This window comes from Miniopterus natalensis, chromosome 11, assembly GCF_054644295.1.
Source record: "Miniopterus natalensis isolate mMinNat1 chromosome 11, mMinNat1.hap1, whole genome shotgun sequence".
NCBI classification, from domain to species: Eukaryota; Metazoa; Chordata; class Mammalia; order Chiroptera; family Miniopteridae; genus Miniopterus; species Miniopterus natalensis.
The window spans coordinates 13450270-13466080 of NC_142091.1; the positions used below are offsets into that span (position 1 = coordinate 13450270).

Genomic DNA, 15811 nt, shown 5'->3' on the forward strand with positions numbered 1-15811 from the left:
GGCGCTGGGGGGAGGCGGCCGGGGGCGGGCCCGGCGCGGGGCGCCCGGCGCGGAGGGGCGGGCCCGAGGCGGGGCGGGCCGCGGCGGGCGCAGGCGGGCGGGCCGCGCTGCAGTCGCCTCCAGCCCGCGGCGTGCAGCGCAGGCGGCGGTACATGGCCCCGACGGGAGGCGCGCTGTCCTCGCCCGGAGCCTGGCGCCCGGCTTGAGCGCGGCGGCCGCCCGGGCCCCGCGCGTCCTCGCCCCTCCGGCCGCGGTCCCGCGGATAGGACCGCGTAGCCTCCTCCTGGGCCGGGATTAGCCTGAAAGTCTTCTTCATGGAAGCGATGTCCCCCCAGCAGGAGACTCTAGGGGGGCAGCCGGGGCGCTCCTCCTCCCTGACAGGAATGTGTTGGATCGCGGGAGGCCCCGGCACCAAGAAGGTGAGGACGCCGAGCGGGGCCCCGCGCCGCCGCCGCCCCTGCCGCAGCAGCAGCAGCCCCCTCGCCGCGCGCCCTCCGCGCCGGCACCGGGGCGCGGGAGCTGGGCGCTGCGGGGATTTAACGCTCGGGGCTCGCGGCCCCGCGGCGTTAGTTCTAGAACGTTCCCGCCTTACTCGTCCTCACTCCAGCCTCACCGCCGTCTCCCCAATCACCCCGGTACCCTTCGCTACTACCTTTCGCATCTAGAGTCGTAATCACTCCGGCAGCGGGCCAGCAGCCTCCCTGCTCATCTCCATCCGCGGCCGGGCCCGCCGCAGCCCCGCTCCCCCGCCGGGGCGCGGGCCCCCAGATTGGGGCAGAGCCTTTCCCCCGCCCCTCGGGGTGCTCAGCCCCCGAGTCTCCCCCGAGGTCCCCCGGACACTCACCGTCCCTCGATGGGGTCAGCTCCGAGTTCGGGAGGGCTGGCAGCGTCCTGCGGGGCGCCGCAACCCGCGATCCGGAAGGTAGGTGGCGGGGCTGCGCGCCCGCGGGGCTCAGGCCCCTCACCTGGCTGGGGCGGCGCGACAGCTCCGCGGGGCTGGGCTGAGCCGGGAGCCTTAGGGTTGGGCCGGGGGCGGGGGAGGGGGGTTTGCGCCCAGCGCGGCGCAGATGGAACGACGCGGGCTCCCGAGGTGACGGTCAGACGTGTAGGTAAGCTTGGGATGCTAACGGTCGGCCCTGCGGGACGGTTCGGTTGGTTCGGCCTAGAACCCGACTGGGTGGGGCCGGTGGGCTGCGGTGCGGGGTCGAGTGTGCCGAGGCCAGGGGCCTTCGCCCTGCGCTGGTCCCCTAGCCCTGGGACTTGGGGGTGCTGGAGAGGGGCCTGGGGGGTATAGCTGTGGACGCGGGGGCGGCGCGCGTGTTCCCTGTCAGAGCTGGGAGGAGGGATGCGGGGACAACTTGTAGCGCTCGGCTGGGAGGGACGCGGCCGCGGCGCGGCGCGCTCCTTCCCGTGCGGCCCGGTTTCTTTGGAGCCGGCCCCTTAGCAAGTGCACGTGGCCGCCAGCGGCGGCCTCTGCCTTCCCTCCGAGGCACCCATTTGGGTGTTTCTAGCTATTGGGTGTTTCTGCTCGTGCTCCTCCCCCCCCCCAGGACCTTCCGATATTTGGCCGTTTGTGGGGGTTTTTTGCTCTGTCCTGGCGGTTCCCTCCCTCCCAGCTTCCCTGGAAACATTGGATTGGAGGGATCCTCTAACTCTTTAAAGAGCTGCCTTCATGCATTGCATTTATATGCTGAGAGCAGCAAGGGGTCGCGCCGGCGCCCCGACCGTCCTGTCTCGCTGCCTCGCGCGACCCTCACCACCCGCGTTCTGGGCTGGCCAGCGGCCCGCTGCCGCGAGGTGGGACCGGTGCGCCGAGCGCAGGCGCGTCTCCGGGCGCCGGGGACCTGGACCGGCCGCAGAGCCACCTGGAAGCGAACTTGACGATGTGTCATCGGCTGTGCTGTCGGCTCGGCTGTTGATGTATGAGACTGCGGCGTGTGGCTGTCCCCTTTACCCTTCAGAGATGCAGGGAGCGCGCGTGTGCGCGCATTTACCAGGCTGACACTACATTTGGGAAGCTGAATGAATGTTCGGAAATTGTAGATTTTAAAGCAGTTTTTATCCTTGTAAACTTAAGGAATTGGGGGAAATCAAAGATTCATACCCTTTTTTACTGAGGGTAATTAAGCTTAAACATGCCGGCAAAGGGAGAAAGCATTAGAGGGGCTTGGCCATTGCCAAGGTAGCACTTGTCAAATAAATGAAAGGTGGCTTTGCCTCGTAGGCCGTTGTCCTTACCAGGGCTGTCCATTATAACCGTAATGGGTTGTCATATTGCCAATCTAGGCTTTTCCTTTTCCTTTTTATTTTTATTTTTGATTTATTTATTTATTTTTGAAAGGGAATAGATTTTGCCAATCTGGTCATTTTACAGCTTTTTACTCCCTTTTGGAGTAAGGGTGAGGTTGAAGAACTGTTTTATTTTGCTTTTAATATGTTTTCCAGAAAAGTGAATCTCTGCTTATTTTAAACATAAATAGGCATATCAGTTTGATTTCAGACCTCCATGTTAGCAAAAGAAAGTAAAATATTTCCACAGTGTAGCTCATAGAGTCATTGTCATTGCTACTCTTACGAACGAGTCTTCATGTATCCCAAATACTCACCAGATTGATCTTTTTTGTGTTTCATCTTGCCTTTTTGGAGCTTGGTAGTCTTCGTGAGTCATGAGACATTTCAAAAAAAAAAAAAAAAGTCTACTTGTGTGGTTGAAATGTTAATTACTAAGGCTTGGTCAATGTTTAAATGCCATGTACAATCAACATTTAAAAAAATGAAATAGAAAATAAAATATTAGTACATTAGTAAGGATAAGGGCTGTTTTGCATAACTTCTTTTTCCATTTCATATATGTATGTGTGTTTTGGGGAGTGATGTAAAATGTGTTTCTTACTTTTACTGGTCAGATTTTTTAAAGGCAAGTTCACTGGCCACACTGCTGTATGAAATAAGTTCATGGGGCTTTTAGTTCTAGCTCTGTTAACTCTCTCGATGATCTTGAGAAAATCACTTAATATGTTTCAGTTTTCTTATTTGTAAAATGGGAATCAAAGAGATAATGCTAAGGAAAACGTACATAGATGACAATTATATCTTGTACTGTGTGAAAATAAGGTGATCTTAAATTAATAGTTTACGAAAAATAGCATCTTTCGAGTTAGTCATCCTGAGAGCCTGTCAACCCAGTGGGACTGCCATTGCCTAGAATGCAGGCCATATTCTCAGCAACTACTGTCACTGGGGCAGTGTTGAACAGTGTGGTAGAATTTAGAGTGTGATGACCTAGGTTCGAGCCTCCATTGTGTTGGTACTAGATTTCGGACCTAGGTAAGTTACTTAACCTTTTTAGTTTTCTATTTGTAAAGTGAAGATAATAATAATACCTACCTCCTCAAGCTTGTTGGGAAAATTAAATGTGGAGTTGAGTGAATATTGACATATAATGAGCCCTCAATAAATGTTAACTATTATTGTTTGTAATTTCCCTCATATCTATAAATCATACTCCTGTGTCCCAGTTGTTCAAGCCAAAAATCTAGGACTCATTTTCAGTTCCTCCCAATTCCTCACTCTACAGCCACCATCAGAAAGGCCAGCCAAATATTGCTTCAAAGCATATTTCGAATTTCTCCTTCATCTCCGCTGCTGCCACTGAGTCCAAGCCAGACCGCCACCATCTTTCACTTGTACCTTTGCAGAAACCCCCTCACTTGTCTTAACACCTTTCTTGCTCTTCCCTGGTCCAGTCTCCACTTCACAGCACCAGAGTGATCTTAAAAAATATAAATTGATCATGTTGCTCACATGCTTAAAAACATGTAGTAGTTTTCCATCATATTTATTTATTTTGTTATTTATTTATTATTTTAATTCTTACCTGAGGATATTTTTTCCATTGCTTTTCAATGGAGAGAGCGGAAGGGAGAGAGAGAGAAAAAAAACATTGACGTGAGAGAGACACATCGATAGGTGCGAGGTCAAGTTCCTGCTCTAACCACTGAGCCAAACTGGCTAGGGCAACTTTCCATCACGTTTAGAGTGAGATTCAGACTCCTTCTCTTAGGTCTCTACTTATGCAACCTCCTCTCCCTTTGCCACCTTGTGTTCTCCAGCCACACAGGCCTTCCTTTTCAAACATCCAGTCATCAAATTCATTCCAGTTCTGAGGCCTTGGATTTGCTCTTCCCTCTGCTTCTGCCACAAGTATTTGCAGCATCGACTCTCTTCTACTGTTCAGACCTTAGGTCCTCCCAGGGGCCTGTCCTAACTACCCAAGTGGAAGTTGCCCCTCACTCATCTCTATACTTTCTATTTTATTTTCATCTTAGCATTTCATCCTTGCCTGATACTTTCTTGTTTCCTTGTTATGTTACCTGAATCCCTCATGAGACTGTGAAAACCGTGAGAATATAACCTTATCTGTGCTCTTCAAGGGTGCCTCCCGAGCGCCTAGGACAGTGCTGTATGTCAGGTGCTCAGTACCAGTTGGGTTATGTACAGCAGTGAACAGGACAGATAGTGGCCTTTGCAGTCAGAGTTTATGATTTAGAGCAGGGTCAGCAGACCTTCTTAAAGGGCCAGATAGTAACTAACTTAGGTTTATAGACCATAAAGTCTCTGCAGCAGCCATCCACTCTGCCGTTGTGGCACTAAAGCAGCCAGAGACCATATGTAAATGATTTGACATAGCTGTGTTCCAATAAAACTTTATTTAGAAAACAGATGGTAGGTCCCTGCTGTATCGTTTGCTGGCCCCTGGTCTAGACCATCACTGTTGGCCAGAACTTTCTATGCTGATGGAACTGCCCTTTCTCTACAATGTCCAGTTCGGTAGGTACTAGCTACATATGGCTAATGAGCACTTGAAATGTGGCTGGTACAACTGAAAAACTAAAAATTTTTAACAGCTTCACTGAGGTATAATTTACATACAATAAATTATATATATTTAAAGTATAAAATCATTAAGTTTTGACACATGTATACACCTGTGAAACCATTATCACAGTCAAGATAATGAACATATTTATCATCCCCCAAAAGCTTCCTCATGTCCCTTTCTAAGCCCTTTGTTCCTTCCTTGTTCCTAGGCAACTATAGATTAATTTGCATTCTCAAGAAATTTATATAAATGGAATCATTGTGTGCAATCTTTTTTGCGTGGCTTTTTAAATTCAGCATAATTACTTTGAGATTCATCCCTGTTTTTCCATGTATCAGTAGTTCATTTCATTGCTGACTAGTTTTCCTTCATATGGATAAGCCACAGTTTGTTTATCCACCTATTAATGGGCATTTGATTAGTCCCAGGTTTTGGCTATACAAATAAAGCTTCTGTGAACATTTATGTACAAGGTTTTGTATGGACTTATGCTTTCATTTTGGGGGGTAAATACTTAGGTGTTGAATGGCTGGGTCATATTTTAGGTGTATGTTTAACTTAAGAAACTGTCCAATTATTTTCCAAAGTGGTTTGACATTCCCACCGGCAGTGTGTAAGAGTCCAGTTTCTCCACATCTTCACCAGCACTTATTATCTGTCTTTTTTTGTCATAATCATTCTGGAGAGTATAAAGTGGTACCTCGTGGTTTGGATCTACATTTCCCTAATGACTAGCTGAGCATCTTTGCACGTGCTTACTTGTCACCCATATGTTATCTTAGTGAGGTGTGTATTCAAATATTTTGCCCAGTTTCAGTTGGGTTGTTAGTTCTCTTATTATTGAGTTTTGAGAGTTGTTTATATACTCTAGATTCAAACTATTTTATCATATATGTGCTTTTGCAAATGCTTTCTCTCATTCTGTGGCTTGTCATTTTCTTAACAGTGTCTTTTAAAGAACAGAGTTCTTAATTTTCGTGAAACCTGATTGGCCATTTTATTAAAATTTAATCTTACTTCATTGTAATTTATTTGAATTTAAATTTAAATAGCCACATGTGTCTAGTGGGTACTGTAATAAACAGCACAGGTTGAGAGGAAGAGACAAAAACAATAATTTAAAAATTCATAACCAGTAATAACTTATTAAAGAAACAAACATGACACTGATTTACACAAATGTGGATACGAAGCTGGACCACTCTGGCATTAGGATGTTGAGGGAAGGCCCCTTCAAAGTGATGCTTGACTCTTCTCTGGGTTACAAAGAGCATGCTATATAAAGATTCCAGAACTGGGAGTGATTGTTCAAAGGTCCCAAGATAGAAAAGAGCATTAGATTGTAGATGCTGTATAAGAAGTCAGTTTCTTTATTTTACAGCCACATTTGACCCCAAGCAGAATTACCTAGTTGATTCATCCACCTTTACTTAATAGTCAGATGATTTCACTATTTCCAAAAATCAAAGATTTTTCATCAACTGAGGCTCTTCTAAAGAATGCACAAATAGATTTGAACATTAATTTCTTAAAATGTGGCTCTAAAACATAACAGCAACATGTAGATAACCCATTCCTGGTAGAATTCTGGATAATGCATCTTCAAGGATATCCACATGCAATCAGAAACGTTTGTGTGAAATGGAGTGGAAGCACATATTAGAATAATTCCAGGCAGGGATAATTTGTGTCATACTCAAGCACCCTGACCCTTTGGTTTCATGTACCAATTGGAAACTCTTTGAGTAAGATGATTACGTATTGGGATAGGGAAGACAGACAGGCACAGAAAGTAAGTCAAAGCAAAGGATTTTAAAATAGCTCCAACATTTTAAAATGTGGCAGCTGCTGTTGTGTGTCCTTCATTCTGTCTTTTTTGTCTACATTCTCCAAGTCCAAATCTGTTTATAGCAACTCACTACAGAACACCCCTGAGAGCTGACTTTGGCCATGGGTGTGTCTTGTGCTGGGCTTTGAATGACATATCTTGGTGAGTAAGCTTTAGTTTTATTCTTTAATACTGAGAAGAATATTATGGTTAAACCAGTGTCCTACCGAGTCCTTTCCTGGCGTTTATTCACAAAGTGAGTGGCGCAAAATCGGGGACCCGAGACTGTTTTGGCCGAGAGGAGTCTGGAATTCTCAAAAACTGAATTAACTTGATCAGAAATGGCCTCTGCTATCACTGGTATGACCTCTGAACTTCTGACTGTACTATGTTTCTGTCTGTAAAATGGGTGTAATAATCCATATGCTGTATATCTCACAAGGTGATTTTTTATGGGTCAGAAGAAGAAAATATATGAAAACACTTCTGGAAAAAAGCACAGAAACCATTAGTATCCTTTCCAGGTGAAAGGAGGTATAAAGCAATAAAAAGAGTTTTAGTTCTTGGAATTTGATACTAGAACATTTACATGCGAATGAGTGAATGCCCTCTGTCTTGTTCAGCTCGGGCTGCCGTGACAAAGTGCCCTAAACTGGGTGGCTTAAAACGACAGACACTTCTTTCTCACGGCTCTGCATGCTGTGAATTCCCATCACCTGGAAGCCGGCTAACTCAGTTCCTGGGGAGAGCCTGCTTCTTGGTTTGCAGTTGGTCATCTTTTTGCTGCACATGTGGGGATGGGGTGGGGGAGGGAGGGAGGAAGAGGAAGGAAGAAAGAGGGAGGAAGGAGGGAGCAAAAGGGGAAGGGGAAGCAGCCAGATGGAGCTGGAGCTGGATATCTCCAAGCTCATCACAGGGCCACCACTCTTGTGACCTCATCTAAACCAAATCACTTCCCCAAGACCCCCCACCTGCTAATATCATTCTATTGGTGGTTAGAAAATGAATTATATGAATTTGGGGGTGAGCACAAACAATCAGTCCGTAAAACTATCCCTCAAAGCAGTCACGCTTGAAGGTCATAAATATCAAATATCCAAAGGTAACAACTTGAGCAGAAAGAGTTTACTGTTTGTCGTTTATGGAATAGTAAAGGAAGTTTTTAAAAAACTCTTTAAGTGAATGCCTAACTATATGTAATACACGTAAATTATCTGGGGCAGGTAAAGGAACTGGGCCTTGCCAAGGGCACGTGTAGTAAGCAGCAGAGCTGGAGTTGGAACCCAGCTTTTCCAACTCTTATTTTTCTTTCCGATTGGACCACAGATGTATTTGTTATTATTTGCAACATAAGATGTAGGAGAGAGTAGATCTGAATTATATGTAATCAGCTGAGAAAAACACATTTTTCTCCCGAGAAGTAATTTTATTCTTTGGGGAATAGAGCCTCTACCCTCTCCATCTACCATTGAATGTTATGTTCATTGTTGCCAGTAGGTAAATGTATTCCTCAGGGTTCTGCAGAGAAACAGACCAATAGAAGTCTGGTGATCTGCCATCTACAAGCTGGGGACCCAGGAAAGCAGACAGAGTAATTCACCACCACCTTTTCCTGAGGGCAAAAAAAGATGAGATGAGACATCCCAGCTCAAGAGTGAGGGGTTGGGGGGGGGTGCGGAGTATTCCTCCTTCCTACACCTTTTGTTCTAGAAAGACCCTCAAAGGATTGAATGATGCCCCCCCACACACACTTTGGGGAGGACAATCTGCTTCACTGAGTCCAGTGATTCAAATACTCATCTCACCTAGAAGTACCCTCACAGACATACCTGGAAATAATGTTTCACCTGGGTACCTCATGGCCATTCAAATGGGCACATAAAATTAACCATCCCAGTAAATATTGACTAATAGTGACAATGACACAGTCATTGGTCTAACGACTTCAGAAATGTGTGATTTTTATGCTTGGTATCAATCATTTCCATGTTGTATGTAAACAAAAGGTGGTTCTGTTTAAGGCTTGCTTTCCATGCTGATGTCTCAGTCGTGCTTTCTGTTGGGAAGCTGGGCCTATTCTCCAAACTCAACCATGTTTGCAAGTTCTGTATGGGTGCACCGAATGCTGTGCCTCAGCTGACTCCACCACAGAAAATCGTGTGGGAAACCCAGCTGAAAAGTCCTCCATTCAGTAAACATTTCATACCACGAATCTTGAATGAAGGAAAGAGAAAACAACACGTGCTTCCATGGTTTGTTTTTTTTACTTAAAATGTGAACACAATAGTGCATTTTAACATAGCAAAAAGAAAAATTAATTTTTTGTGACTGTTGTATTTTTTATAAAATTAAAGGACAGTCTTGTTTATACACATTTGTGTAAAAAATAATTATTAATTTTGAATTACTGAGCATTCCAAGTTAGAATGGAAAGTTGTAACTCATGAACTGAAAATTCACAAGTCACAGGTACTTAAGTAGTACAGTTGTTGCTTCTGGTTGAAGTGAAGATTATTGTAAAGTGATTTATCACCCCTGCAATTTCAGCATCCCCTCAGGTTATGATTTGGTGAAAGGTCTGCAGGGCAAAAGGCAGAACATGTTCACTAGACTGGGAGAAGTGAGACCACGGATAGAGCCTGCAGAAGATGAGTCCTCCAACTTCGGTCATACGGCGTCGGAGTTCTTCCACAGCTCTCATCCTGCCACTCAGACCGTAGTGGCTGTTCTTTTCAAAGTAAAGACATCTTGTACCTTATAGGGCCACATATAATTTCTCAAAGATACGTGATTATAAAGCTTGCCTGTCCTTAGATTTCAGTTTAAAGTGCCACTAAAGCGGTATAGACCATACACACACCTACATGTACCTGCATTCATATACACAGTGCTGTGAGGAAATATATGTACATTTTATTATTGTGATTTGATAGCATTTCATACTCATACCCTCATGTCTCCAGAGCATTTGGCAAAAACCTCTGTTGTGGATTGAATGTGTCCCCTGCGAACTCATATGTTGAAGCTCTAGTCCCCAGGATGATAGTATTTGGAGGTGGGGGCGTCTGGGAGATAATTAGGTTAGATGAAGTCATGAGAACAGAATCCCCATGATGGTATTAGTGCCCTGGTAAGAGCCCAGAGAGCCTGCCCTCTCTTTCTCTGTTTCCCATGTGAGGACACAGCAAGAAGGCGGCTGTCTGCAAACCAAGAACCCAATCTGCGGGCACCGTGACCTTGGATTTCCCAGTCTCTAGAACTGTGAGAAATATCTGTTGGTTAAACCATCCAGTCAGTGTTATTTTGTTAGAGTAGCCTGAGCTGACTGACTACCTCTAAAGAAACTCATTGAGCAAGGAGTCTGCTCTTCCGTTCTTTCTGTTGCTATCTCAAGTGTTCTAGATCACAGGGATGCTCCAGATTTCCACGTGTGCAGAAAACCTGCAGGGTGCTTGCTCAGTCTGGCAGTGGCAACGGCGGCGGTTTTCTGAAACAGCCCAGGGCGAAGGTAACATTTCGCTTTCCTTTCCTTACGGAAGACCAGGCCACCGTGTGGGAGCCCGGAAGGGGAGCAGAGGACACCACCTTCCGTCAGCCCCCAATAATGGGGCTTGTAGGCAGCACGGCCCAGTTCATTTTATAATTTTGTTTCAGTCTGATTTTCTTTATCTAGGACAAGTTTAGATTAGAAACATCCAGCCGACATCAGAAATAGCCGTATCAGCACTGTATGCCAGTGCTGTGCCGAGCAGCCTTGACCTAATTTTGACAGACAGCTGTCACATGGCGCAACTGAAAGGTAAAACCTGTTTTTGGCTGTCTGGTCACTAATGTGTGGACTCTGAAAATGGAATGTGCCCACATCAGCTCATATTTCAAAGATCTGAAAAACCCAGCTGCTCTGTGGCCTCCTGCTTCCCTGTTTACCTGGGTCCTAATTTATACCTAGGCGAGTGTCTGTCCTTCCTCTTGCATCCCTCCACCCACCCTCTTGAGCGTCAGCTTGAGCAGTAGCCATGACTGAGTTGCACTTTATCTGAATCTGGGTAGACATGGGCCTGCTTTGTATTCTCATTTGATGCACTCTTACCGTTATGGTTCTTGGCCTTGGTCACCGTGCTCTTTCTCTCTGCTTGAGGAAAGGGAGAGGTTGCTATAAGGCAGTCTCCAAGCCGTTGCAGATGTGTCTGACACATTCAGCCCAGCCCCTTAGCCTTCAGGCAGGTAGATAGGTCCTGGGGCAGCCAGAGAGCCTTTTTGTTTATTATACTGTGCCATGGATGTGCAGATAACATTACTTTGTATGGGCCGTGGTGTGGAAAATGTAGGGAAGCCCCGCCTGGAAGGGATTATGAGGGAGAGCGCATCAGTGATTGGCCTTGCCTACTCCAGGGTGCTGCTGAAAGGGTGTTCATGACCTGATGTTGAAACTGGTGGCTTTGCCAAAGAGGAAAGTCCATCCAACTTGAACGCCCATGGTGATGCCCCAGAAGTGTGCATGGGTGGGTGGAGGCCAAGGAACAGAGAATTATATATAAGGGGAGTTCTGCTGTCCTCATATTTATTTCTGCGCAGTACTTATGTACTCCAAAGCATTACTGTCACGTGCTCTCCATGTCAGAGGGCTTTCACATGTAACATCTTAATTCGATTCTTTGGGGTAGGTTGGGTAGTTGAGTCATTTTTACAGAGACAACTCTGAGAACTCAAGGGGTAGAATCAGGGTCCAGAATTTAGGTCTAATGTCTCCTAGCCCCATACCCATTTCTCTGTGTTACATTGATTCTCATGTTTGTTGTTTTATTTCAAAGTGGTTGTCTCACAGAAAGAGGAAAGATAGCGGAAGGTAAAAAAATTTTTCTTAACCTCAGAAAAGAACTTTTATTCCTTTCCAGTAGTCTGTGTTGTGATGACATTGGTTTAAATTAAATGTTCAGTGTGATTCTGGATCGAATGGTTATAAGTAAATAGATTACACTCTTGAAAGACCAAACTGACAGCAGTGAGAAGCTTCGGCTCACCCAGTGGTCAAAACACTTTTGTGATAATAGGACCTGAGAAGCGAGGTGCAAGGTTAAGAATATGCTCATTCCCTTGAAGAGCCAGTGTCTTTGACATATGTCTCCTCAAATAAATGCGGCAGGCATGTAGGGAAGACAAGAAATTGTACAGACTAGCCACCAAAGGATTAATAGTCAATTTGGGGTAAGCTAATTTGCAGATGTGATTAAATATCTCTTCTAGCCTTGAAACTTTAGAGTATTTAAAAGCTTTCATCAAAGCCCTTATTTTAATGCTATGCTAATTTTAAATGTTCGAAAGCGACTTCCGCACATTTGACTTAAATTCAACTGATATGCTTCAATTTTTCTTCATAAAATGACTGGAAAAAAAACAAGTATGAAAAATTGCAGTTCCTTTCTTTTGATAGGTTTTCTTTTCCTTTAATTAAGAATATTCAGATTCAGGGTGATTTAGAGGTTTCAAAAACACTGCTATATCTCTTGGTTGACACAGAGTTAAAATTCCAGTGAGAAGCTACATATAGGTTTTTGTGTAAACAGTGTTTGCTGAGTTGTCGAACAAAAGAAGAAAACTTGTTTCTGCAGTTACCTGTTTACAACTGCATTTTCCTTCATGGCCACACTAGGTTACCGACTTAAACTCTCAGATATAGTCAGTGTTAACTCACTGACTTAGCACACAGGCACTGGGAATTTACTATGTGGAAATACTGAGCGGAGCACTGGAGGGATGGGGGAGGAGTGGTGGCAAACCACAGTAGGCAGGTGGGCGTATTCCTGGGGTCTGTGAGGAATTCAAGTGGGCAGCCGCTCAAACATTTAGTACAAAAACATGTTAGACAAAAAGCAAATAAATAAGTTCCAACTTCAGATGATTGTTATACAAATAAAGAAAATTATAGGTTCTGGTTATGAACCAGTTGGCTGGGATGGAGCCCATTGGTTTAGGAGTTTGGTAGTTAGCATTTTTTAACAGCTTTATTGAGATATAACTCACATACCATACAGTGCATCCACTTAAAGTTTACAATTCTGTGGCTTTTCATATATTCACAGCATTGTGCATCCAGCACCACAGTCGATTTTAGAACATTTTCATTACCCCAGAAAGAACCACCACACCCCTGAGCCATCACGTCCCAATTCTCTCCTCTCCCCAGACCCCAGGCAAGCACTAATCTGCTTTAAGTTTCTATGGATTTGTTTATTCTGTATATTTCCTGTAACAGACCATATAATATGTGGCCTTTGGGGACTGACTTCTTTTAGTTAACATAATGTTTTCAAGAGTCATTCATGTTGTCGCACGTGTCAGTACTTTCATTGCCAAGTAATATTCCATTTGATGTACATACCACATTTTGTTTATTTGTTCATCAGTTAATAGACATGGGAGTTGTCTCCACTTTTGACTATTATGAATAATGCTACTGTAAACATTCATGTTTTTGTGTGGACATGTTTTCCCTTGTATGTACCTAAGAAGAATTGCAGGATCATATGGTAACTATCTTTAGCCATTTGTAGACCTTCCAAACTATTTTCCGAGTGATGGCACCATTTTACAGTCCCCGCCAGCAGGACACGTGTCGATCAGGAGCATGACTGGGCCATGGGGAATCCAGTGTATCCACAGGCCCATCAACAATTATTTAGCTGCCTTTTCTATTATGGTCATCCTGGAGAGTATAAAGTGCTGTTTCGTGGTTTCGATCTGCATTTCCCGGATGGCTAATGATGTTGAACGTCTTTCATGTGCTTATTGGCTGTTGTGTATCTTCTTTGGAGAACTGTCTCTTCAGATCCTTCGCCCATTTTAAAATTGGCTTCCTCGTCTTTATTTAATTGTAACAATTCTTTATATATTTTAGATACAAATCCCTTATGATTGGCAGAAATTTTTCTCCTATTTTGTGGGTTTTCTTTTCACTTCTTAAGAGTGTCCTTTGAAGCTCAGAAGTTTTTCATGTTGACCGTCATGTCTTATTTACATTGTCTTCTTTTGTGCTTTTCGTGTCATATCTAAGAAACCGTTGCCTAATTCAAGGTCACAAATATTTCTGCCTACATTTTCTTCTAAAAATGTTATAGTTTCTGCTCTTTTAGATCTTTGATCCATTTTGAGTTACATTTTGTATATGGCACGAGATGGGAGTCCAGCTTCATTCTTTTGCGTGTGGGTATCCAGTTGTCCTGGCACCATTTATTGGAAAGTAATTAAATTTATCATCAGAGAAATGTTTGTCATGTAGCTCAAAGTGGCAAATATCAACACTATGTCAAAAGATGTAGTTTGCAGTGTGCAAGGATGACTCTTACCATCCTGCTCCATGGCGAATGCTGGAATGAGGACCTTCCAGCAGAGCCCTCTAAAGGTTTGTTTGTTTGTGTGTGTTTGTTTTTCTGTGTGTGTGCGCGTTTGAGGATAGTGATATAGATGTGGAGAATGAGTGACTTTTAAAATTTGCCTAAAACTGCCTGGCTGGCGTGGCTCAGCAGTTAAGCAACGACCTAGGATCCAGGAGATCCCGGTTCGATTCCCGGCTGGGGCACATGCCCCATTTGCAAACTCGATCCCCAGTGGGGGCCATGCAGGAGACAGCCCATCAATGACTCTCTCATCATTGATGTTTCTATCTCTCTCTCCCTCTCCCTTCCTCTTTCTGAAATCAATAAAGACACATTTAAAAAAATAAACAAAATAAAATAAAATTCATCTAAAACCTTCACTTACTGGGTGTATAGTTTGTGCCAGGCCTTGTGCTATGCTTTGGGAATGAAGAGATAGGCCTGCTACAGAGTAGAGTCCCAGGAAATAATTGTTGAAGGATGGGAGATAGTTTGGAAAGAAGATATAGTCCCTGCTTTTAGAAAGGTGCAGGAAAATAAACAATATAACATGAAAGCTCTAACTGAAGCATAGTATGTAAAGCAAGCTAGGAACACAGGAAATTGAATATATAGTTAATCCAACTGATTAAAAGAAAGTTGAAGTAGAAAGCACGTTGCAGATTAGCTGGTAATGTTGCTAGAGTTTTGTGTTATTATTGAAATATAGAAAACAACTAATTATAGGTATTTGTTTCTTATCTTCAGTTATGAGTTCTGTTCATTTACTCTGGCAGAGTGGGTTTTTTGCCCTCAGTGGAAAGGAGACAGCTTAGAAAATCAAAGATCTAATTTCCCTCTAGTGTTTATGGTCTACCTTCCTTATAAATTGTTGTTAGTAAAAAAACAGCAGTTTAAAATTCAGTTACTATTTATTTCCTTTTACAAATTTCCCATTTAGGGGTGAAGGAACAAATAAAAGCTATCTATGTTTGTTTGGTTTTTAGCTCATATAAAACTCTTGTTTAGTTTTTTGGGCTGCATAAGACTAGATAAATGGTATGATATCAAGAAACTTGTTCCCGGAAGATTAATGCAGTTGAATTTTTTTACCTAATGTGTCGTTTATCAATTTAGACAATAATATTACCTTTTTAAAAATTATTTGGTTTCAAAATGGCATCCTGTATTTATGAGGTCACCTAGATATGAGCATCAAGAACTTGGACCTTCTGAAAAATCACACTGTGGGTTGTGATTTTTAAGCTAACAAAGAAAACATACACTGTTTCAAATCTACCTTCTCTTTCCTGTGAGTCAGAGTCGTAGTTTTCACTGTCACCGAACAACTGTGAAATCTATTGGTGCGACCCGGCCGGGCGTGGCTGAGCCGTTGAGCATCGACCTGGGATCCAGGTGATCAGGGTTCGATTCCCAGTCAGGGCACATGCCCAGGTTGCAGGCTCCATCAATGACTCTCTCATCATTGATGTTTCTGTCTCTCTCTCTCCCTCTCCTTTCCTCTCTCTGAAATCAATAAAGATATATTTAAGAAAAAAAAAAAAAAAATCTATTGGTGCGACCTGTCCTGACAAGTTTGTACTTTTGTACGTTAGTAGAGAATCAGTAATCTCATTCTATTCCCATGCGTTGTATTTCACACAGTGGTTATCAGCAGCAAGAAAATCGAAGTCTTTATTGCCTGAGAACGCATTCTTTGATATGGGAATTTGTTTCAAAGTTACTATT

The 15811-nt window shown here is 44.0% G+C and overlaps 1 protein-coding gene across 1 annotated transcript in view; it reads left to right on the forward strand.

The window, feature by feature from the left end:
* The first annotated feature begins 277 nt into the window (after positions 1–277).
* ARHGAP20 (Rho GTPase activating protein 20) overlaps positions 278–15811 on the forward strand; it is a 97489-nt gene continuing 81955 nt past the window's right edge. Inside the window, exon 1 of the mRNA XM_087821554.1 lies at positions 278–419. Within this exon, the coding sequence (XP_087677680.1) occupies positions 315–419 (105 nt within the window). The 5' untranslated portion in view covers positions 278–314. The remainder of the gene's footprint in view (positions 420–15811) is intronic.